A 24,559-nucleotide genomic window follows, 5' to 3' on the forward strand; every position below is an offset into this window, starting at 1 on the left:
GAAAACAGTTCTATTGTGATAGTAACAAACAATTACTCTTGTGGTCTTTCACCGGAGAACGTGTGAAATCCTGTGCATTAAAAAAAAATACAAGCCAAAAATATAAACCAAAAGAGCTTAAAATACAGATAGTTCATTATATTCGTGTTCAAACAGCTTGTAACAAAGGCTGTGGTTGCAGAGGCTTTTTTTTTCTATTGAGAGGTTTAAATGGTTTTTATTTTCTTCACTGTCTGGACATTTGTGAGGACGTTTGGGTGGGGCAGCTGCTGGATCTCAGCGGAGTCTCTGGTGGGAGCCCTGCATTGATTGTCCGGGGTCCAGTCTCTGAGTGGCTCTTCACGTGTCTCCTGTGTTCAGTGTTCCCTGCAGAGTGTTCAGGATTAAAATTAGTGCTCAGCTGTGTAGGATAATAATACATGGACAAAACTGAAAAGGTGAGAGCTGGAATCTTACAAATGCGGTTCTTCCTTCCTTTATACTCTTTTTTTTTTTTGTGTGTGTGTTTTTGAAAGGTTTTCTCCTCTTTTTGCTGAACTCCACATTTAATGAAGTCTTTTGTTGCCTTGGCACTCTTGTAATGTAATCAGATTACTTAAATTTAGTCTGCAATGTAATTTTTAACCTTATGATTTCTCGTTGTGTCTTCAAATTCGGTCATAATCAGGTTGCCACAGGAATTGGTTGTGGAGGAGACCTCAGGACCAGTTCTTTTTTTTTTTTTTTCTTCTTCTTTTTTTTGGCTTCTCTTTCTTTCCTTGCAATTCAAGGAGTCATTGCTACAGAACGGAATGAAATGTGTTACTCCTGCAGTGGGGATGCTGAGCCTGTCGTGTGTTTCGGTGGCACGTGCTCGTGGCTGTGGCAGAGGCAGTGTTTTGATAGGGAATGGGCTGTGTAATCATTTTGTAATCTGCTGACTTCCAGCCTGTGTTTCTGCTTACCTGTTTGTGAGGGAGGGGAAACAAGCTGACGATAAATGTATGTAATACGATAACTTATGTATAATGAATCAAGTGCATTACATATTTATAGTTTGCTTTTTTGGTGCCTCTGAGGTAGCTTGACTTCTGTTCTGAATTCTGTTTTAACAGCAGTGTCAGTTGTTAAACTGCTTTGGTTTTATAACACGAACCTCTCAAGTTTCATGTTTTTACTGATAATTTCCTCCTGTCTGTTGCCTTACTGTACTTTTATAATGCCCCTGCTCATAAGTTCTGTATTATCTGATGCAGAGGCAATTATTCGTGTGTGGTTGGTGGAGTAGAGCTTTGCATTGGGGGGTGGCGAGTAGGATGACTATAATTAGCTGTTACACAAGATACAAAAGCCTTTTTATTTATTAACTACTGTTGTTAAGAATGTGATGGGATCTGTGCGAGCAGGAAGTTTCTTTATAATTCTGCACATGTGCATTGGCAGCAGCAGATGAGAGCAAATCTGGCCGTGTGTGGTGGTGGGTGTGAGGCACTGAGCAAACATCTACTTTTTCTGGTATCGCTGGTGGTTTGATTTCATTCCTCTTGCTACAATAGAGTTGGAGAAGGATTACGAGCTGCTCTAATGCTGCTAAAAAGCCTCTGGATTTTATCTAGTAAGTGAATATAAAACGTTATTTTTGCATATCAAAACCAGCTAATGTTTTAGTGATCCCTCAGCTTGTTCTTTTAGAATGTGGAATTGTTTCACAACGTTTGGAATACTTAAATCAGTCACTGTATTTTAGGATTTACTAATAAATAGCATCTACCTGTCATGAAGATCTGTTTTTGATGGGCTTATTTACAGACAGAGTGATCAGGTTTTGTCAGCTGAAACTGTAGACTAAACTATACTGATTGGAAAACGAATCCTAATCAGTGTTATGGTTTCTTGCCTTGTAAATTTAAAACCCGAGAAAATACAAAATTCTATTAGTTTTACTAATATCTTTTCCAGAGGAGCTTTGATGAGGTGTTCTGTTGCTTTCTTCCACGGTAAGGACATAAAGGCTTAATTTAAATTGTTCTAATTTGTAAATTAGAAGGCTTGCTACTACTGCATTTCCAGGAAACAAAAATTGCATTATAATTGCATCCTCCTAAATCTTCTGTTGTATTTTTTGTGCTTTTATTTGCTTTGTCAGTATAACCAGCATTTTGTCAGTTGGGTGGTTTTTAAGGCAGTCTCAGAAGTGCTGGTGGCAAACGATGGGGAATTTCTGCTAATGGAGTTGAGGTTCAGTGTGTGTGAGTGCACATGTGAAGGCATATACAGGCAAGCAGTTAATTAATTAAAGAGCTGGTGTTCATGCTTCTGCTGACTCCTTTTGTGATTGTGTGCAAAACTGCAACGAGCTTGTTTCCTTCTGATTCCTACTTAACCAGAAAGCAAACAGGGCAGTGAAGAGTCAGTGACTGTGACGAGAAACGAAGGGAGCAGGGAATCACATCTGCTTGAGAAGGCTTTTATTCCAGCATGGTTTCCTTCAACAGTGCAAGCTAAATTCTGCAGTTATACTTAATTTCAAACATTATGACTTTGTGGGGATGGGGATTGGATCCTTAAGACCAACTTGTTAAATTTAAGGTAATAACTGAGCCCAGTTGTCTGCTTTGCCAGTCCAGACTTGTGCCTGAAATACCTCTCGATAGCTGATTTCACTGGCAGTCAAAAAGAGGAAATCTTGCTTTAAGATCTATTTTAAGCTAATCTTGCTGGGTTTAAAACTTTTATTTTAAATAATTTTTGTTTTGACTACTCAAATTATTAGTGACTGCTTATATGTGATTGTTCTTTTTGCGTGGAGGATATTCTGTTCCTATTCAAGCACTCGCACAGCTCTGCTTGCTTTTAGCTGTGCTCTTGAGACAAGTGTATTGTTTGTCCTTTTCTGTGTCCTGGGTTTGTGGTAGGGTTCAGATGAGCAAAAGCTCTTTTGCCCAACAGCAGTTCATCCATTGGGAATGCCCCAGTCATTTGAGTATACAAATGGCATCAAAATCAACCAGTGTCAGCTGTTACAATCCTGACCTAACATTACAAAAAAATCAGCTTCCTTTTATCTTGACGAAACTTAAAAGTAAGGAGAAGAAAGCTGGCTGCTATTTTTTTTAATCATAAATGAAACAGTGTGTAGTACAGCAGTAGCCAAATGGTCTGGGTGTTCCACAGTGAGCTGGTACACCAAAGTTTCCTGGGGAAGCCTCCTTGCTCATACTCACGCCTGGCAGCTCCTCTGCATGATGTCATTACATGGGGAGAGTTCCCGTGATTCCAAGTTGGAATCTGTGTCATAAGTTTTGCCCATCGTTTAGAAATTCGTAAAAATCTGTTACAACTTTGAACATTTCAAAGTTAGCAAATAATAATAAAAAAAAAAGAATTCTTTATTTTGCTTTAACAGTAAGTTTGCTGTAGGCATCCAGGAGGAGGTCATGGATTTTGTCTAGTTGTAAGTCATATAAGTAACCTAATATTTTATTTATCAAATACAGAATAAGGAACTAAAAGCTTTGAGACACTTAATGGCTTTTGGGGAATTTTATTTGTAAATAAACCCCCTTGTGTTGCAGAAAAGGAGCATTGATCCTCTTTGTACTGGAGGATGTGTACGTGACCTTTTAGGACCTGTGTGCAGCTCGTGGGTGGCTCACAGGGTCACAGCACTGCAAGCTCAAAAAGCCAAAAAACTTGAGGTGTATTTCCTGAGTAACAGGGACAGGCTGTTTTGTTGCCCTGTGACACTTTTTTCCTATCTAAAAATCCTATATTTAGAGGTACAAAAAAAAAATAATCACTGGCAATGTCTGCTAATGCCACGAAATAAAATATTAAAAGTAGAGCAGAGCAGCAGTCGCTGTTAGCTTTGGGTTTGGCTTCAGAGACAATATGAATTTCTTGCTAGATAAAACAACCAAATGAAAGAATTGCCTGAATAGTTGAGACTTGTGGCAGAAATTCTAGAGGCAGAATGAATGTTTTCATTCCTATGGCACGGTCTCAGTTTGCAGCCTTCCTTTGTTTATTTGTACTTGTTGCTTCGTTCCTTTGTTTTAAGGAAAGGTGGTGGAACCCTGAGGACTTTAATTTAAAATGACACCCGTGTGTTATTTGTAGTTCAGTCAGTAATGTAAAAGCTGAACTAAATGCAAGTCTAAATTTTCCCGTGTATTCCTCAAATATTAATGGTTAGCCCTGTGTGCTGTGTTTTCTTTAGTGGCATTTCATGTGTGGGTGTGAATACTTCTTTAATTGCCAAGATAAGTGAATGCTATTATGATGGCAAAATGAAGCTCATGGTGCTGTTTTCCCATCAGACTCTGTGAAGAACCTGCCTTAATAAAAAAACCAAAACAAAGCAAAGTTTTTTTAGTAATGTGTGAGAGCACGAAAATTCTCAATGCAGAACAAAACTGTGTTTTACCCTTATTTAAGATGCCTGGGCTCAATACATGTTGCAAAGGACATAATAGGTTTTTTTCAGCCTCTTGTAAATAAATGAACTTATAGTATAATATGTGGTTATAATAAGATGTATTTTTAGTTTTCTGTATTTAAATTTTGTAGAACATGATTGTAGCTTAGGGATGTCTTTAAATGTTTATAGTAACAAGGAGGGTAAGTAGACTGAGAAAGACACAACCAGAATATTTATAATAAAACATAACCTATTTGGTTTTCTTTTGTGTGATTTTTTTTTTCTGTTTTTTTTTTTTTCTTTCTTGATAAATCTTGTGGAGCATTTAGGTTGTGAAATTGGGAGGGGGAAGGACATATTTGAAAGGATCAGGATAATATGGACATAAGTAGTAAGAGCTGACTGAATGGATCAGCTCCTGTTTTCTGAGTTGATTGATCATGGCAAAAAAAGTAAAAAAAAAAAAAAAAAATCCACAGCAATGCTGACTGTTTGTAAAAAACTCCAGAAATCATCCTGAAGGTTCCCTGTCTTGTCCTAGTTTTCTTACATGTCTGCATGGAAGTGCTGCACTTCCTGAGTCAAGAGAGGGCAAGTGGGAAAGCTTTTGATCCGTAGAAAAAGTGGAGATGTAATGTTTAATTATTAACAGTTTTACAATGTTGCAAATAGCAGGAAATAAAACTTACTGGAAGTTGAATAACTTTCTGAGAGTTTCCAGCTTTTTCTAGGCTTGGTAAATACCAGATGCATTGTATCACAGCCTGTGAAGATCCCAAAGCCTGGCTTAAAAGGGAAAAGGCTTAAACGATTTGTAAATGAATTGTTGCCTATAATGATGTATTGGAATGTGTGTATAAGTGTGTGTGTATCTGAGAGGGTGAAAATGAGCCTTTCACTAATTCTAGGTGATGATAAGCCCTATAAACCTTTGTTTAAAGTATGAGCTTGGGTTGTAAATCCGGTTTTACTCTAACAATAAGACAACCGGGCTCTTTCAACTTCATTGTTGCTTTGCCAAGCCAGTTAAAATAGAAATCTGTGTTTTTCTTTTTTTTTTTTTTTCCTGACTGCAATTAATGTTCAGGCAGCCTGTTTGTCTGCAGCACCTGGTGAAAGTGGCTGAGTGAACTGAGCACCAGGTTACCTCTGCTGAGAAAGCTGCACCTCGAGAGCCTTCATTTGGTGCTGAATTATAAAGAAGTGATCACTTCTGAATTGGCCTCTTTATTAGGCTGGTTTGTTGGTTTTAGCAAGGCAGCCCAAAACATTGTGGCAGATCCATCAGAGATTTTCTTCCAGCTGCCCTTAAGTCCACAGTTGGCCAAGGTGTGAGGTGTTGTGGACAGGCTGACTTTGGTATGACTCGAGAAAGTAGACTTTGTGCATCTTCATAATGATATGTTGGGATTGATTGAAAACTTATATATGTTGACTTTCTCTTAATATACCTAAACTTTAAGCAAAATGGCTGTACAAAGCCTTCAGAAATTATAGGAGAGCCATGAATTGCAGCTGCTTCACTTTTGGAATCTGACATAACCTTTTAGTAATCAAGAGTACACAATATCAGATTTGAAAATGGTTGGTTAAAAAACCCCCTCCAGACAAACAAAAAAGTAAAACCTGTTGACTGCAATATAACCCTTCATTTTCTATTGCCAGCTCACCTGGAATCCTGATCTCAGACCAGGATTCACTTGTGTGAGACATAACAGATTTACAACCTGTGTGTAATACAAGACAACAGATAGAGACAGATGACACAGAGCAGGAAAGAATACTGGTCAGCATTACATCAATAGACAAAGACTTTAGCACTTTTAAGCCTGAAATATTTTTTCCTCTAGGCCTAAATGCAAGAAAACACTGAGCAGGTTGAAGCAGTCTTGTATAGAGCTTATTCCCCTACATGTGGGTGCATTTAGGGAGGCTTGGGAGCAAGAAAACTGCTTTATTCAAACTGTTGGAAAGCCTCTGGATTCCTGTTGTCACAGGCATTTAGGTACTGAAAGGACAGTGGTGGGTTGTCAGGACTTTGCAAGCAAGGGTGAAGTTGATTTGTTCTGATGTGGAACAGAAGCAAGAGCCGGTGTGGGGGAGCAAAGAGAGGGAAGGTTCTTGTCTCCAGTCATATCAGTCTCCAATTATGAAACAGGAGGTTTCAGTACACAACTTTAAAACTGGGAGAAGCCTTTTTATTGTCTAGTTGTGGTTTTGTGTGTGTGTGTATGTGCATCTCATAAGCTAGTTTTGCCCACTCAGAGTTGCTTGAGTTTAGTTAAAATAAACAGGTAGTGATGGGTGGAGATCAAGGGGCTGAGGTGACCCTTTGATTTGGGACTTTATATCAGCTCTACTGTGCCATGAAGCTGCAGCTTAAATTTTTTGATACCACAAAAAATGATAAAGGCTGTTGCTGTGGTTTGTAGCTATTTTGAGAGCTGAGAACATGAAAAATGTCCAGATAATCTGGATTATAAATAAAAGGTGGCACAAGTGTGGGTGTTTCTGTGGAATCTGACTTGGGGGCAGTTGCTTCCTGGATCCAGATCTGATGATCTCTTGGACTTTGATCTGGCAGTTGGGACACGTAATCAGCTTCCTAGACAAGATGATCAGTACCACTGAAACTGGTTGGTTAGGACTTTGGGTTTGGTCTTGCTGTTTAAAAATGGTGTATTAAATCAGTGCCTGAGATCCTTCTAAAAATTTTACAGCCATTCAATATTTTATTATGCACTTCTACCTAACCTACTTAGCCCTCCTTGATTCTCCAGAAGAGGATTGAATAAGTCTGCAAATTATTTAAAAATTGTTAAGACTTAGATGTCCCATGATAACTTTCACTTCAAGTTTGGTTAACTCCTAAGTGAAAAAAGGGGATTTGCAGTTTTGGGAGCTCTCTCAGGAGCTGTGCTAATGTGGTCTTTATGCTTTCCTGTTCAGAATAAGAAGCTGATGATTTGACAAGGAGAATTCCTCCAGTGTGATGTTTAGACTTGTGACTGAGTTTAAAACTGTTGAAAACTTTATGGTCTAATAATATTTTTCCTTATTTTCAGATTAACTGCTGAAGTACTGATCGAGTTCTGCTATTCTTCAATGAGGAACTACAGGCTGATCTTTTGCCATAATCTTAAACAACCATAAATGACAAAAGAATGCTTGGTCAGTGAGGGCAGCTGGCGCAGAAAGCGTTTTTCAAACTCGGCTGTTTAAGTACTCTGAGGTAGGTTTCTTAAATTGTTTTACTGGAAAAAAAAAAAGGAAATATGGATTTCAGGATGTCTAATCCATTAGAATTTATCCATCAGTAAACAGAGAATTTGTTTGGTTGCAGTGCTTTGACTAACAGCACATGCTCTATGTTTGCTTTGCTGTGTCAACCTCTATGAAAGTGATTGCTTGCATTTAAACAAGTATGTTTTCTTTTCTCTTTATTATTTGTTTTGAAAGGACGGTTTTTTTCTTTGCTAGAAGAAATATTTTGGTTTTGACAGGATAACAGTTTAACTGAGTGACTTACACTGCCTCTGGTGATACCTTTGTTATCTGTCTAGATCCTTTATCAAGCAAAGACTTGCCAGTGAAGCTTGAGCTTCTGCATGATAGAAGAACGGTATCACTGAGCATCTAGAAACTAGTTTTGGGGCTTTTATGTTCAGTAGAACTTTTAATTTGATGCAGGTGTTGAAAGCTTTATTATGCAGACCAGAAAACGTCAACTATATTAGAAGTTGATTACAGTACAGTTGTGTATCACAAAATATGTAATCATATCACTGAAACTTGGGGTTTGGTTTTGGGAGGATTCACTGGTTTCATTTCTTGTTGAGAGGCTTTTTTGTTGAGTTCTGGAAGCCTGACCACTAAATACTGTTAGAGAGGTACTGAGGAACCTACCTCTCCCAAAGGACCTTAGAGCTTAATTAGCAAATGCTGTAACTAGAATTTTCTGTATTTCCTTTGCTGCTCTCCATGTTCTTCTCATCCCTCTGTTGAGGATTGGACAGAACACCTCAGTGATAGTCATTTATCAAGTTAGCTGTGTTAGGAGTCATCACAGAGCTGTTCATTAGTTCAGTGAACTGATGGAGGCAGACTAGAGAGTATTTGCATTAGGTAATTAAAACATTTTGTGTTACAGATCAATGCTTTCAACAGCATACACTGAAGTGTGTTTTTTTGGTTTTAATTCCTCTTATTTGACAGAAAAGACAGCTTTGATTTTTGGCTGCAAAAAGATATGAGGAAGAGCTCCTCCCCTTCCTTGAGTAACTGCAACTCTGTTCTTGCTAACAAAATATTTGGAATTCCACTTGATGAGCTGCAGCAAGAAGGGCAACCAGACAATGAGGTTCCATTCATAGTCCGCCATGTCGTGGACTATATTGAGGAACATGGTATGTATTACCTTACTGTACTTTAAATAATACATTTAACTCTTATTCTTAAAGAATAGCTTGGGAGTTGTGAAGAGTACTTGTTTTCTGAAGTTACTTACATGTAATTGGCTGTTTGAATGTTTTGGGGGTTTTTTTTGGTGATACACAGTTCCTTTCTTTCCTCCTGTTATGTTTGATTTTTGCTGTTTTCTAGCCAAGAGCAATGCAGTCAGCTCAGCAGGGCACCTCCTAGGAAATGCTGTGGTTTAGGTACTGCTAACATTTACCTTGTTATTTTATTGTTAGCTGGGCATAAGAATGTGTATGTTGGGACAAGGACTGCTGGAAGTCTTGCAAAACTGTTGTCCAGGAAGTGTTTCACTCAGTGTGGGAATTGTGCATATCTGGTTATAGGTATTTTTTCTCATACATTTGTCCATATTGGATCTCAAAGTTTATTTCTGCAACTTTTTTTTTTTTTTTTTCCCTAACTCAGGGGGTCTGGAACAAGAAGGACTTTTTCAAGTCAATGGGAATGCTGAGACAGTGGAGTGGCTCCGGCAACGATACGATAACGGAGAAGATGTGGACCTGGTTAAAGAAGCTGATGTACCCTCAGCTATCAGCCTTCTTAGATTTTTTCTTCAAGAACTTCCAGAGCCAGTTATCCCAGGCAGTTTGCACATACATTTGATGCAACTTTCTCAAGGTAATAACTATTTTTGATTTGGTGCTTTTATTTTGTGATTTTTTTTTTTTTAAGAGTAAAACCCATTATTGAATTGAGATTTCTGGTGGCACTAGAATGTCTTTGGTGCTCTGTGTAATAATATGTATATCAGGAGGCATTCAAATATACCTTTTCTTAGCATAAACCCCAATAAATTGGTCTTATTTAGGAAGCTCAGTCTGGGTTCAAAGGCACAGTTCATCTGTCGTGTAGGAAAATGGTGAAGCTGCCATGTATCCTGCTGATTAGTTCTGAATGTTCTATGTTGTGTGAGAATGCTGGAACACTGGTCAAAACTACTGGAATTGAAATTTTTGGACAATTTCCCACCACTGGTGCATTGAAAGTACTGGGGAATGCCTTTGTTTTTCTCTTATTTCACTTACTCTGCCTATGCTTTCATGGCACTTAAAACTTTTATATACTAGAAAAGCAATCTCAAGTCTTATATTCATGTCATATTTGCTCTCCCACTGTGGATTGTTTTCAGCTTAAAATTCATTTGTAGGAGGAAAAAACCACCTGTCATCAGCATATTGTTATTGCTAAGTATGTTTTTTCTTACAGTACAAATCTTTGCCCTCTCAAACTGACACCCATATGCTGGCACAGCTATTTTCTTTACCAATTCCCAGCTTGTGTCTCTGTATCCACCCTCCTGGGTCCTTTGGCCTCTGCTGTGTTGAGTGATGTTGGAGTTGGTTCATAACTTGACTATTAGAAGCACTTGTCTTGCAGCACTGCATCAATCATGTCCTCAAAGGAGCCACTACTGGTTGTCTTCCTACAGGGGTGTTGCTCCTTTTCCAATGTAAAGTCGTATTTCTCTTCAAGTGCTGGGTTTTTTTGGCTTTGTAAGACACACATTTTTGTTTGATTTAATTTTCTGTTGTTGGGTTTATTCCTGATAAGAACTCGATGGTGCTCATGATAGTGGTGTTTGCTCAGAGTGGGAATTGGTTTGTGGGAGGAGTACATTCAGCAGAGTTTTCATGTGCTGGGACTCTTATTTACCAAGTGCTAAACCAAGAGCATCATCTGCAGCAGTGTGGGGCTGCTTCATTTGCCTCTCTTAAGTATCCTGGTTTCCTCTAATTGGCTTTTGGCTGTGTGATGGACAGACCTCAGTTAGTTTCCAGAATTACATCATCAGCTGCATTTGAGGAGGAATTGCTTACACAGGTGCAGAAGATGGCAGTAATTGTGGATCCATATGTTAGTTCTGGTCTTCTCCCTCTTTAGCTGTCCTTTATATTGTTAGGTCAGGCTTAGTTCTCAAAACAATTAGTGATACAAGGTGTGGCCCATGTACATGTTAGGGGCTCCTTCCATGCAGGTGACTCCTCAAAGACAGGTCATTTTGGTAATGGAAGTGTGAATTTGACCTGATTGCACAAGGTCACATGTCCCAGAAGTGTGTTTTCTTGCTTTAGTGTCAGAGAACTTCAGGTAGAGGTAAGAAGGTTCTCCTTTTAGGTCTCTGGTTGTTGTTTAGAACTTAAATTTCTGGACAGATTGGTTAGACAGAACATGGAGTATGTGTAAGGTGGTCTATCACCTCTCCCTTGCTCCCTTTCTTTTTGAAGGTCTGCATTGTGAAAGTACTTTTTAAAGTCCTTTTTTTTTTCTGTTCTAAAAATGAAATATTAATTTTATTGTGTTACTGTGTTGAGACAACTGTTTTTCTGTGCCTGGTTGGCTGTGTTCAGCTTCTGTAGATAATGACTGTGTCTGAGCAAATGAAACCCTGTGCAGTTACTGCTTGGTGTTCCTGTGCTTACACAACAGGGAATTTACTCACTCTTTGCTTTGATATTAAGGACTAGGATGTGTCAGCTCTCTCATCTAGAGAGGCAGAGTGGTGCCTCATAACCTTCAAAACTACTTTTCCCTTTCTAACTGATCTCAGAAGAGTTTTCAAGTGTCTGAGAAAGAAGGGGAGGCCTCTTTGTATCAATTTTTCTCCTGTTTTGCTTTCCTGACATTTCCTATATATGGGATTTCTCAGCTAGGTACAAACAACTGTAAACTCTTTGAACCTTGTTGCCTGTAAGGCTGATGATGCAACAAATGAGATTTATGGAGAGACATTTTGATGAAGGGTATAGTTAAGTGGGGTGAGAACGAAGAGGTTTTATGGTGACCCTTTTTCAGATCTGAAATTGAATCAACAAGCTTCAGTCTAAGCATGTGTGAAGATGATTGCATTGAGATAGCTTGGATTTATCAGTGAAGTATTATAGAAGCAAGTAGAGTGGTGAGGATGGGATGCTTATAAAGGTAAAGTGTCAAAGTAGCTTGTCTGATAGGAGAATTTAACTGGTCTGCAAAGCAACTGTTACATAACACTGGTAAAACAAAAACATATAGAGGAGTTTATCCTATGAAATCAGAAACTTGAGTGAGTGTTAATTGGGGAAAATGTGCTGACAACTGCAGATTGGACTTACAGAGGAGACTATGGTGGAAATTACTGAACAAATTCAAGCCAATTCTGACATTTTGGGCTGTGGTTTGACCATGTTAGCTGTACTTCAGAAGTAAGAAATTGTCAGAAAAAGTCTGATCAGTATCAAATATGAAAAAGCAGGTATCTTATTTTTGGTTAAAATATTTTTATTCCTTTTTCAGATTATAATAATGAAGATGAATTTGGAAGAAAGCTGAGGTTCCTCTTGCAGCAGCTTCCACCTGTTAATTACAGTTTGTTAAAGTTTCTGTGTAAATTTTTAGCTAATGTAGCATCTCATCATGAAGAAATTTGGTCAGCAAGTTCTTTAGCTGCAGTCTTTGGTCCGGATGTTTTTCAGTAAGTTAATTATAAAAGTTCATTAAGTGTTTCTAGGTGAATTTGAGGGCATATCTGTAGTTTAAAGTCATTCCTAGTCCATGAGCAACAGTAGCAAGTCCACAGGATGGTTTTGCAGTTTTTGATGGGATTTAAACAGCAACTCATCTGTGAGTTGTGGCATTAGAAATCACTGATTTGATTGTTGCATTACTTATTTATTCTGAGGTTCAAATATTTTAGTGATAGTGTGTAAGATTACTGTTTGTAGCAAGAAAACAGTTCTGGGAGAAGGCAGTTAAAAGTACAGCTTATCCTGGTGTTTCCTCTCTGCAGGAAAACACTTGAATTTTAAATATTCCTCATAAAAATTTAATGCACTAAATAGTTGCTACTTCATAATTTTAAAATATAAAATAATATAAGGCTTTGTAATGCCAGCAGTGTGAAGGCATGCTTGAAGTTCTCTGGGTTCAGAATGGATATGGGGTAATGGTGTGAAATGTAGCCCTTAGTCATGGGAGTCATTCACAGGAGTTCTTTGGGAAACAGTTGGATTTCGATTTTTAAACTAAAACAGTGTTTAAATCTTTAGCATTTACACAGATGTGGAGGATCTGAAAGAACAAGAAATAGTTAGCAGAATAATGGCGGGACTTCTGGAGAACTACTATGAATTTTTTGAAAATGAAGAGGAAGATTTTTCATCTACAAATGATTTAAGCTCAATAACTGAGCAGGTAAGCATATTTTGAACAGCAATATGTTATCACTTAACTATCTGTTATACACATTTATGATCATGAAACATATATTGAAGTATAATTTCTTTAGCCTGCCTTCTGGTAGTTTCTTGCAAACTGACCAAACCTGGCATTTTCTTAATTTTCTTAATGCTTCTGAAATTGTTGCTTTTGTAATAAGTGTAGCTGTGCCATGTAGAAAAATCCATAGGAACTAAACCAGCAGTGATCTCCTGTCCAACACAGACATTGTCATGCTGTCTAAACAGTAGAGCTTTCTGAGTACCTTTTGAGGAATGAACTGCTTTTGAACCAAATGAAGAACCAAGCTGTTGTTGTCTTGGTCAGCAGTATTTCTGGGTGTGTCTTACAGAAACATGCAGGGTCTCATACTGATGATGTTCTCAGTGGTGTTTTCCTAATCCAAAGGCTTTGAGTGGTGTTTCTGATTCTAAGACTCCAAAATGATGCATTTTTTGTAAAGAGGAGAAAGAATAAATAACAAGCAGTTGCTGGGGAAGGTAACAAGAAATACTGAATGAATGAAGCCTATCTTATGAATCCCTCCCCTATTCAGCAGGACAGGTAAGGCAGGTAGGAGGGCAGCTGGTTGCTTGCTCTTCCCTGCAGTAGCCCTTGGTCTGGTGTGCCAGGCGTGGGCAGCGAGCTGGGATTGAGCAGCTCTCTGTGGATGCTCCTCAGCAAAGCTGCAGCTCTGGAAGGTTCTCTGAGCTCAGTGCAGGACCCTGCCTGGCACTGGGACCTGCCACAGCCCTGCTGCCTGCAGGGAGCTGTGGGACAGAGCTGGGCTGAGGCTCCTGCAGCCGGAGGCTGGGGCTGTCCCTGGGTCGGGGCAACTGCCCTGTGGCTGGGCTTGGTCTGTGCTCTCATGCTCTGAAATTACTGACTTGGCTGTGCCTCATGATGTGCTTTAGCAAAAGGGTTTCCCGAGCACAGCAGTGTGTTTGGTGTGTGGTTTTGTTTGGTTTTTCCCTTCAGCTGGTGGGGTGTCCCTTTAATTTCGCGGTGTCTCCACCAGATGTCAACAGTGCACTTGTGTCGGAGGGGACAGAAGGGCCGCTGTCCCTGCCGGGCACAGCCCCCCTGGCAGCTGCCCCCAGTGTGTGGGTGGCTTGCCTCTGCTTCACTGGCACATCCTCTTGCAATTACAGAGGAAAACCAGGGATAAATATGTTTTGTGCCCAGAATGTAGTGCCATGTAACACATTACACCCCTTTTAAAAATAAACAAATACCTCCTCTCTGCCTTCTTTGTAGTCTTCAACTTCTAAAGTTTTAGTTTTTCTTAATTTAGTACTTTTGTTTTACACTCATGTGGCAGATACTATAAAGCATATTTTCTTAAGGCTACTACTTTAATTTTTGGGTTTGTACCTTTGGAAGATCAGTAATCAATCACAGAGGGGCCTCTGGAGTCAAACAGCATCACTTTATTCTGTTTATCTTTTCATAGTTTAGACATAGTTGCTTTTTAAAAAAATGAAGGTGGCTGTCTAGAGTTACCACTTGGATATATTGTTTTACTTTTTAAATTGGTTTTATATTGCTGCTTCAGTAAAAACATCTGTGTTTGGAAACAAAGAAACAGAAATAGACAAGAGGTGTCACAGAAACTTTGTAAGTGTTCATTTAGTGCTTTAAAGTTTGGATCATTCAGTGCTTTAAAGTTCGGATTCGTAGACCTCTGTATTGCCTCCCCTAGAAGGGTTTGGAAAGGCTTCTGATACATGAATAAGGCTTCCTGTGGAATAGAGGAGAATTATCTATTTTATACAAAGAAGAAGAAAGGTTCTGTGGTTCGTGACTTCAGTGTGGTTGGGATTGGGTTGTTTCCTGAATCTGCTTGTGTTCATTTGTGGCATTGGAGGTGGTGCTTGCTTTTCAGTTTTTGTCCAGTGTTTCAAAAGTAGCTTTTTAATGATGTGGAATTTCTGGTTTTACATAAAAGCAAGTCCAGTGTGCCTGTTTTTTTTCTAAAATTGAAAAGTGTTCTGCTTTTACACATACATTACTTTCATACCTCTCATGCTCTTTTAATTCCCTGGACCTCTTAAAAGGAATTTTTCAATCCATTAACTCTGATTAAATCTTTTTTAGATCAATGATCTCTTGGAAGAAGAGGAAGATGTAAAGCTTGAGCAGTCTGAAGAACTTCCAGAAGATGGCACAGAGAAACCTGTTGAAAGGCCAGCTGTGGTGCATCTAGATGTGACAGGGAGTCTCTCGGATTCCAGGAGTGTTACAGCATCAACAAGGTAACTCAGTCCTGCCTTGGAGTTTGGATTTAAAATCTGGGATTATAGTTTATTCTGTCAAAGAGAGAAGCTGTCAGGATTTTGACATAAGTAGTGTCTACACACTGAAGGTTTAGGAATAGGTGCAGTTCCTATAATAGTAAAATATGGGTTAAAATAACTGTTCCCAAATTCAGCAGAGGAATGCCTGTAGGACTCAGATTGGATTAAATATGGTGATTTATGCAGAGAAAGGTAAAAAGGGCATATTTTAGTGAAACTGTTAAGTGGTATTTAAACAGTAAATTTTGTAGCAGAAATAAAGAGTCTGCATATGGTAGATGCAAACCCATCCTGTACCATCTTTCCACCTCTCCCTTTTGGTGGGAAATCCTGGGACTGTTTCTTGTCACGTGCTGGTGGAGAGCTGTGGGCAGGTTTGGAAGTTGGAAAGTGTGATACAGGCAGGAATGTTGGAGTGGGAGTCAGCTTTTAAGAGCAATCCTCGTAAAGGAGATGCATAAACATAAAATACTTCCTTTTGAGAGCTTATTTGCACTTGCTTGTAATGCACAAGATTTTATTTTTAAGTCAGCTTTACTTGTACTTAGAGTTTACATTTACAGATGGTGAATTTTACCTCTTCCCCTCTACAGCATGTGTTTGGTATGGGCATTGCATGGAAGAACTTGTAGGGAGGGGTGAGGAGGAATTTATAATAAAAGTGTGACTAAAAGCAGCAGAAGTGAAGGGAAAATCACAATTAAGCTGCTGCCTAAGAATGAGTCATTTCAAGAATGTAGATTTTGGGTTGAAATCTGTTCAGCTGCTGGCAGCACACTTCCTTCTACGTCATGGCAAGAAGTTGTAAAATATGAAATAATGAGAGAAACATAACTCTGTTTTGTAATTTAAATTATATTTTAATAGTTAATTATCTTGGTCAGCAATAAAACTGTTTAATTTTAGTTTGAGTTAAAAAAAAAAAAAGGTTGAAGTTTACCTGTTCACAGGTATTAGGTTGCTTCTGGAATGTGTAAACACAGCAGTAGTGACAAACTCAACATGTTTAAGAGTTTAAATTGGATAGCCTGAAGAGAAAAACATTTTTACTTGATGTTTAAGGTTAATTAAAAATGAATAGGCATTAATTATGGTTGGCATTTTACATAATTTGTGGGAAAGGATAAGGAGGAATCCTGTAGAAGAAGGAGAATTTTGACTGTAAAACCAGATCAACTGCAGGAAACATTAAAAAAATTGAAGTGAATGAGAAAGTATGCTTTCTTGGATTTTTAACCACTATAAATACTGTGAATATTACCCCAAACCTAAAGGCTTTTATGTACATATTTAATGGCATTCTTTTGGACTTAGTTTCTTGATGTAAAAAAAATAATTAAAAAGGCGAATGTTAATGCAGGTTTATTGGGATTATTTATCTCTGTCTCGAGGTAGGGCCTGTGGCAGCTTTTATGTAAAAGAGAAGGAGAAGCAGATCTCAAACATGATTCTTTCAGTTCCCTGTCTTGGAGTTTTGTTGCATTTTTACTGTTAGATTTTGGGAACCAGATATCTGCATATTTCTGTCTCTCTGTGGAGAGAAGGAAAAGAATGCTGAGCTTTCATGTTCTGCATTTTAAATATTGGTTATCTTGATTCATACAATGGGGCACCTGACCTTCCTCCTGGTTATTTGGACTGTAACTTGCTTATAATTTTGCTCACTACCTTTTTTCTGTACTCATTCTGTTTGTACTTTCTGAAACCTGTGATCTTCCTGCACTGCCTGGTGTTAATTTGACTTTGAGATCTGGTGGGAACGTGGATAATCATTAATGCAGTTTGATTTAGAGGCTGCTTGCAAATGGTATTTCAAATAAACCTGTTGAGTGATCTTGGAGCCCGTTCCCCAGCCAGGGAGCATTTGTTGCACACAGATTGGAATTGTACATGGAAAGGAAACTGTTCTCCTTTACCAGGAGCCTTTTCCCCACGGCTCTTTTTGGTTTTGATGTCCTGACTTCTAGAGAAAAGAATCCCCGAGTCAGCATTGCAGACGAATTTTAAGATGTGCTGTTGAAATAACTGCTTCAGGCTCCTTCTCTGTCATTATTCCAAATTTTTCATCACTGTGCCTTGCCAAGCAGTATTTGCTGTACTCGTGCAGTTCATCTCAAATACTGTCAGTCAGAAGTCTAATATAAAAACCCTTTGTGTTGGGGCTTTTCAGAACTGTATGTGTAAAAATACAAGATACGACATGTGAGTTGTATAAACAGTTTACTTTGTTTCTATTAAACGCAGTGAGAGGGGCAACATCCTCACTGCTTCTGTGATATTTTTGTTAACCCTTTTGTGATTTAATCAGCTCTAATCAGGGAGAGGTGATAATATTAACCAAGCGAGACAGAACGCATGGCAAAGCTGACCAAATATAACACCTGCCTGAATTGCTGGAAAATATATTCCTATTTTTGTGTAGTGCCGTTTTTTTGTTCCTACTTCCACCCTGGAAAATCTGTAAACAACATGTTAGGAAAGCTTTCAAGTGTTGATTGGGCAGCTTATTGTCAGGAGTGACCTCATGTTGCAGTCGATTTCTATTTAGACTGCAGGGTTTAGTGCAGCACTCCAGAAGTGCCAGCCCCCGGAGCCCAGCGAGCACCATGCACAGCCAGCAGCCAACAGCTCGCTTTGCTGGCTTCCAGATGAGGCATTTTTACATGAAGTGCTCGTTTGGGATAGCAAAGATAATCAGAATGGCCTGTAAAGTTCTCCTGCACAGGTAAATCTCTGAAAGGACGATGTCGTTTTGATATGATTCGTAGTTAAGACTTTTAACTTTGAAACTGTGGGAGGTTAAATGTGTTTTGGAGATTATTTCATTTCATAATATGTCAGAACTGGTTGTTTTAATGAGATAGAAGAATCTGTGTACAGTCAGGAAATTACTAAGGATAACTTGGACATATTTTATCTCTGGTTAATATATTCTTCTACTTAAGGTATGTTTTTACCGGGACCTTTTGTGGGTAGGGAGGCAGTGCAGAAGGAGTTCTTAGGAGTGGGTTAACATTATGAAACAAAGATGTTTACCTTTGTGTGTCTTGCTGTGTCATGCTGCGTTCAGGCTGTGCCTGGCAGTGTAAATCACAGCTTTTAAAAAGTATCCCTGAACTGTGGAACGTGGGCTCAGGAGTTGGAATTGGCTTTTTAGCAAAGATTTACACATTTTTTTCAGAAAGGGCTTAATTGCTAAGGTGATTAGTTGAAGATGTAAGATATTCTTTATGTAGTAAGAGGATTCTCCAGGCTTTGCAATACTGCTGATTTATGCCAGCTTTTGCTGAGTCCCTTCTCATGCACCTGAAGGTGTTGAATAAAAGCACTGGAGAGCCGTCCTGTGCTGGGGGCTGAAGGTTACACACTGAGGTGGAAAATTTTGTTGTGAACCGTGTCTGAAGTCATCTGGATTCTTTGGAGATGAGTTTGATTCTCCCTGATCTTGACACAGTTCCTCATTGTCTCAGGTGGTAAAATAAAAGGATTTCAGGTCATCAGTTTCCTATAAATAGTGTTTGTACTTGTGCCCTTGACTTGAGTTTTTCTTGCTCTCTTTTGCAATTAGTGTTGCAGTGTTTTGTGCTCTGATTGCCTCTTTTTTTCTCCCACTATATCCTAGGAGTGACTGTTTTAATAGTAAATGGATTTCAATGTACACAATTATGTATTAGTACCTTTAGAATGTAAATATACTTTTTATAATGCAACTTTAGTAGAACTTATTGAGAGGGATGCATAAAATTATATTTGTTGTGGTTTAGAATATTACTGGTTTTTTTCTGAAATTCTTGGTCATGCTCCTTCTCTCTTACCTTGTTCGTGAAGCTGAACTTACAACTTCATATCTTCATTTTTTTATTTCAAATATTGTCAAAACAAAATGTGTTTATCAGAAAATTTACTTTGCCCAAGTAGTAGGACTATGCTGAACTTCTGTGCACAGAATTACCAGTGAAATGTAAATATATTAAGCTGTAAACTACCTTACTAATTTTTTTTTGTTGTTGGAAAGAAAAATGCCAATGTGTTCCCCCTCAGTTGTTCAGTCCAGCAGCTTTGAAATCACTGGCTACAAGATCTGGCTTCTCTTTCAGGTGTTTTAATTTCCCAAGGCTGTGTCCATTTTGAAATGGTGGTTGAGTGCTGCCCATTCTGTCGGTGCCTTTGGAATAGATCAGCTTTCATTTTTCACCCAGGCAAACACACACACAAATCATAGAAAGAACTTGATTCACCAGCAAGTTTCCATTAAAAAAAAAAGGAAAGAAAAGAAATTAAAAGCCTCTGTGAGCACCTGCTTGTTCAGTTGTGCCGTGGTGGGTTTAAGGTGTCTAAGGCAAACTAGTGTAGTTATTTTTAAATAAATACCTTAGCCACTTTCCTTATCAGCTTCTGTTTAATTGAAAGTCCTTTATTGCTTGTGTTTCATCTACTTGGAGGAACAAAAAAAAATAGAAAGTCTGCTTGAGGTGGTCTCCCTTTCTGGTGGTGGAACTAGTAATAAACCTGGTAAGGTCTAACCAAGATGTTCTTTGCTGTATTAAAACTCTTCTTAGGTAAACAGAGAGACTGTCTACATTTTTTAGTGCAAGTCAGGCTCACATCAAAACTACCTTGCAGTGGTAGTGCCTGTTCAGTTTTCCAGGGGAGTGGCAAATTGCTTTGTATTTTGGGGTTTGCCTTATGCATTCATGAAAATAATATTTAAAATCAACTCTGTCTGACAACAGTGCTGTTGCACGGTAAGGAGTAGACTAAAATCTCATTTTTCAGCTTTTAGGGCTTAGTTGCCTGTAATAGGAAAAAAAAAAGCATTTGTTTACCTCCCCACCTCTGAGTTAAACTGCAGTTAGTATTTGCTTCTTTCTGAGTGAGGTATATATGTTGCAACTCACTGCTTTTAATAGTAGATTTTTCATCTTTTATTTTATTCTTACCATATTTACTGTCACTTTGTCTAAAGTTTTAAGTATTCTGTTTCTAATGAGAACTTCGATCATGTTAATGGAATATTCTAGAGGGACCACATACACATGAATTAACTTACTTGTGTTAGTTGTGCTGATTTCCACCCTTCCAACCCCCCCCCGAGGACTTTAGGATTCTGGGCTGAAGTGGCTTGTGCTGGGAGATTTCCAGATGTTTTCCAGATGTCTAACCCCTGTCCCTAAACCTCTGGAAGGTACTTGCCCCTGCAATGTTGTAGCTGTGCTCAGAGAGTGTTGTAGATCTGTTGAATGTTGCAGAATCAAATTATGCAACAGTCTGACAGGCAGGGAAGAACCTGTGGAGGAAAGCAGAGTCATTTGGAATTTGCTTTAGGCAGCAAAGTTAAAATGTGCATTCTTAAGCAAGATGTCAGGAAAATGTTTGACTACAAAGTGATTAGTGTTTCCCATGGGAAAGGCCACACATCTGAGAGCCTGTAGCTTCACAGTATACCAAGTATTGGCTCTTGAGAGACAGAAATCTGCATTGCTACTTCTACAACTTTCTATCTTGTGATGGTGCTCCTTAAGATTTCTTCATTTAAATAATAAAGGGACTGCAAATCAGGGTGTTCTTTACATATTTATTCTACTTTTATTAGCTGCATCACATGCAATCTTTAAGTATTCTCTAAGTTGCTTTCTGTTAACTTCCAAGACTTTTATTTAGTGTGATAAGTTTTTGCATTACATTAACTTATTTCTTCTTTATTGCAGTGCTCATATCTCTCCCATAAGTATCTTGCCAGCCTCTGCAGAGTAAGTATAATGAAAATATAAAATATTTGAATGATGCTGTTACTAGAACATCCCTACATCCCTACATTCTTTCAAAAAAATGCAGTAGGTTTGGTGATTATAGTAATGAATTAATATATTCTAGTGTGAAGTATTTAATTTATGGCATTTAACACTAATGTGGGAAAAACCTGATGTCTGTCAGTGTTGTTGACTGCAGGAGCATGAGAGCACAGTATGGTAGGATCCAGAGTCCAAAATACTTTGGTTTTATACTTAGATACATCATAAATGTTTGACTTTAAAATTATCATAGCATTCACATTGTATTTTTAGCACCACTTCTGGTTATTGATACTGAGCACAGTTCAGTGGAATTTTGTGTGCAAATGCAAGGGGGAAATAAAAGCACAACTTCAGAGTTAAAATGGGATTAAATAGTTTAAGATTTTTACAGGAAGATTTTCTATGGGCCTCTGTGTATTTGGGATGAGCTGGCTAAGAAGCTCTCAACAGAACAGTCTGTTTTTAAAGAATGCTGTTCTTTTCTTGATGAATCTTTGGATATATTCTGTGTCCTTCATCAGGTGCTTGCCACAGGATTTTACTGCCACATTATTGTATTAAGCTTTTATAAGGGTTTTTTTTGCATGCTTATTAAAAAATAGTCATTGTAATGTGTTGATTACTCTTAAAACACTATTGATAGACTTCATAATACTTTATGTAAATCTTATGAAATAAAAACCAGTGTAGTAATTTCCACTGCCTTTTTGGAAAAGTTAGTCTTTTTTTGCCTTGAAGTGCTTGTCATCAAATATTTCGGTTGTGTAAAGTTTCTCTCTGCCTTTCTGCATAGCTGATCAATGCAAAAGGAGAGCTCTTAATAGGAATTTTCTGTCTTTTTTTTTTCTCTTTAGCATTTTAGAAAGAACAATCAGAGCAGCTGTGGAACAGCATCTTTTCGACCTGCAGAGCAGCTTAGATAACGATCTGAAACATATCCAGCAACACAGACTGGGCTGTAACAATGAAGAAAAAAATCCCAGTGGGGATGAGGAAGGATCTAACAACCAGTAAGACTTTGTTCTGTCTGCAATGAATTCTGTAGGATTGTATATCTTAACTCTTCCAAAAAAAACCCTGCCCAAATCCCCCACATCAACCCAAAAGTTACGACTTTTGCTATTGACTTTTGATTTTACAACAAATCAACTTCCATCTGTTGCCACTAATCAACAACTCTTGAAGCAAATATTTTACATTTATTTTGTGGTTAAAATGCTATGAAATGTATCTGCTTTACTGCTGAATTCTGAGTGAGCAGCACAAGAACTTAAATTTACCCCAGTGCTTTCATTCTTATCTCGCTGATTTGACTCATGACAAAATTTTACCATATTGAAGTTATTGGAGATGCTGTTTCAGTTTCTTTACCCTGTCTTTTCATGTCAACATAGATATTTTACTGCTCTGGCTGCCAGTGTCAATGAAACAGCCAAAAATGGGTAGAATGAGCACTGTGGGTCTATTTGCACAGTGTTTCAGCCTCATTTGATCAGCTTTTATTTTTGTTGTAACTCTTGCCATGTTCTGAGTGTAGTGATTGCCATGGCAGCACTGAGAAGCTGGTACACTTTGGTGCTTTATTAAAAATAAGTAGTTGTGATTAATACCCAGACTCCAAAAACGTGTTGTTAAGACTCCAATACCTCCAGCAACCAAATTCCTTGGTTGCTCAGAGCCTGGAATACAGGAACAGAGCCTGAAATACATTCAGTGTTCACAGACTCAAATACTGTTTTATAAGTTGTTCAATCTTTACTGGTTTTAAAGTCCTATTTGTGACAAGCGGCCAGAATAAAGTTAGCAGTCAATCATAAAAGTAATAATCATCAATAATGATCAATTAAACCTGAGTTTTAGTGTTAGAGATGTAATGCCTTTGAAGTCATTTACAAGTGAGTAATTGCCTGGAAGACCTGGAGGAGCTGAATTCCTTCAGTCACAGTGTAAGCTCTTTAAAGGTTGGCTGATTTCAGAGACAGAGGCTCCAAGTGCCACCACTGCTGATTTGAAACCAATATCCTCCTCTGGCACAGGGACTATTCCAAATGCTTCTGATCATCTTCCACTGTGGATTAACTGTAAGACAGGATACCTGATATCTTTCTTCACAGTGGTTGTCTGGGTTCTCTAAGGCAGCAAACTGTGCACAAGGCAAATACACAGTTACATGAAGAACTACAGAAAGCAGTGAGCCAGGAAAAGTTTCTTGGAACTAACTTAAACTGATGGCTGGAGTTAAGGAAAAATTGTGAAAATGTTAATTTCAAATCCATCCTGTTTAGTATCTCCACATCTGATAGAGAAGGAGCTTTTTTTAAAGTAGTTTGGAATTCTTTGTGAGTGAGGAGAAGGAAGGCAAAGACTTGTGATGAATGAGAGGGTCATGTGGGAACTGGGATGGTGGCACATAAAGAGTATATGTGAATACAAAGATGGTGTAAATTAGTTTCAATCTGGATGTACTGTTACAAGCCTTAAGCTGAATTCTAGGAAGATTCAGTGTTAGAAATAATGGAGTTTCTTACTGGAGGGAAACACAGTGGTGGTAGCTATGAACTAACTGGCCTCAGTACTGGGAGGAGTGTGGTCACAGCAGTGTTATCAGATCACAATAGTTTCAGTATGTCCTTGATTCTGGCTGTTGTGCTTTTATTCCTTAGGTCAGCGTGGTAAATATGGGGTGTATGCCTGGCCCTTAATACAAGAATCAAATAAATGCATTTTAATATGTCTATCATCTACTGATGTAGAAAACAAGTATATGTAAACTACATAAATAATTAAATTCACCTACAGGTGATTTGAATAGTAGATACTACCAGTATCTTTGGTCAGAATAATTCTGTTCAAAAAAGAAAACCACAAAAAAAAGTGGGGGGTTTGTTTTTTTTTTTCTTTTCCTTTCAAGGGTGGAATTAAAGGTCCCTAAAGTCTTTCTGTTCTTGTCTTTAGGAATGATGTTATTGAAGATAATGACACTGGTAGCAGTGAGAACACAGGAGACTGCTCTGAAGTATTGGTTTGCACTGATTTAGGCAGTGAAGCTATGAAACATGATACTGTAACTGAGGAAGAAGAAAGCATTCAGGTGAGAGGAAGAGTCTCCTGTATATCAAACCATAAGTTGCTGTGACTTTTTAGTGCTTTAGAGATCTAGATTTTCCTAATTTAGAGATCATCAAGTTTTCTCTGTAGCATTACCTGCTGCTGTTGCTCTGTGCAGTCAGTTATCTCCTCGGCTGTACCACGTGCACAGAGAAAGAAAGTTTTGTGTGTTTTGGTGTGACTTGTTTGGACCCTGACTAATGGTTTTCTCTTGGTCTTTCACAGGTACCAGCCCTTCCTTCTGCTGAGGTAAGTCAGTGTGTAGCACTGGTTAGAACAGCAGCTGTGTT

The 24,559-nt window shown here is 38.4% G+C and overlaps 1 protein-coding gene across 9 annotated transcripts in view; it reads left to right on the forward strand.

Moving 5' to 3' along the window:
* Positions 1 to 24,559, forward strand: part of FAM13B (family with sequence similarity 13 member B) — a 45,203-nt gene that overhangs the window by 2,906 nt on the left and 17,738 nt on the right. For 8 of the 9 annotated variants that reach the window (XM_051794043.1, XM_051794048.1, XM_051794047.1 and 5 more), the window contains exons 2-11: positions 7,465 to 7,631; positions 8,615 to 8,805; positions 9,284 to 9,496; positions 12,149 to 12,326; positions 12,901 to 13,045; positions 15,167 to 15,324; positions 21,075 to 21,116; positions 22,016 to 22,171; positions 24,117 to 24,252; positions 24,495 to 24,518. In XM_051794043.1, the coding sequence (XP_051650003.1) occupies positions 8,649 to 8,805; positions 9,284 to 9,496; positions 12,149 to 12,326; positions 12,901 to 13,045; positions 15,167 to 15,324; positions 21,075 to 21,116; positions 22,016 to 22,171; positions 24,117 to 24,252; positions 24,495 to 24,518 (1,209 nt within the window). In that variant the 5' untranslated portion in view covers positions 7,465 to 7,631; positions 8,615 to 8,648. Of the gene's footprint in view, positions 1 to 1,395; positions 1,595 to 7,464; positions 7,632 to 8,614; positions 8,806 to 9,283; positions 9,497 to 12,148; positions 12,327 to 12,900; positions 13,046 to 15,166; positions 15,325 to 21,074; positions 21,117 to 22,015; positions 22,172 to 24,116; positions 24,253 to 24,494; positions 24,519 to 24,559 lie in introns of those variants that run through there. The other variant, XM_051794044.1, reaches the window with a different exon arrangement.

This window comes from Manacus candei, unplaced genomic scaffold (assembly GCF_025592945.1).
Source record: "Manacus candei isolate 608988 ecotype Guabito, Panama unplaced genomic scaffold, ASM2559294v1 h1tg000037l, whole genome shotgun sequence".
NCBI classification, from domain to species: Eukaryota; Metazoa; Chordata; class Aves; order Passeriformes; family Pipridae; genus Manacus; species Manacus candei.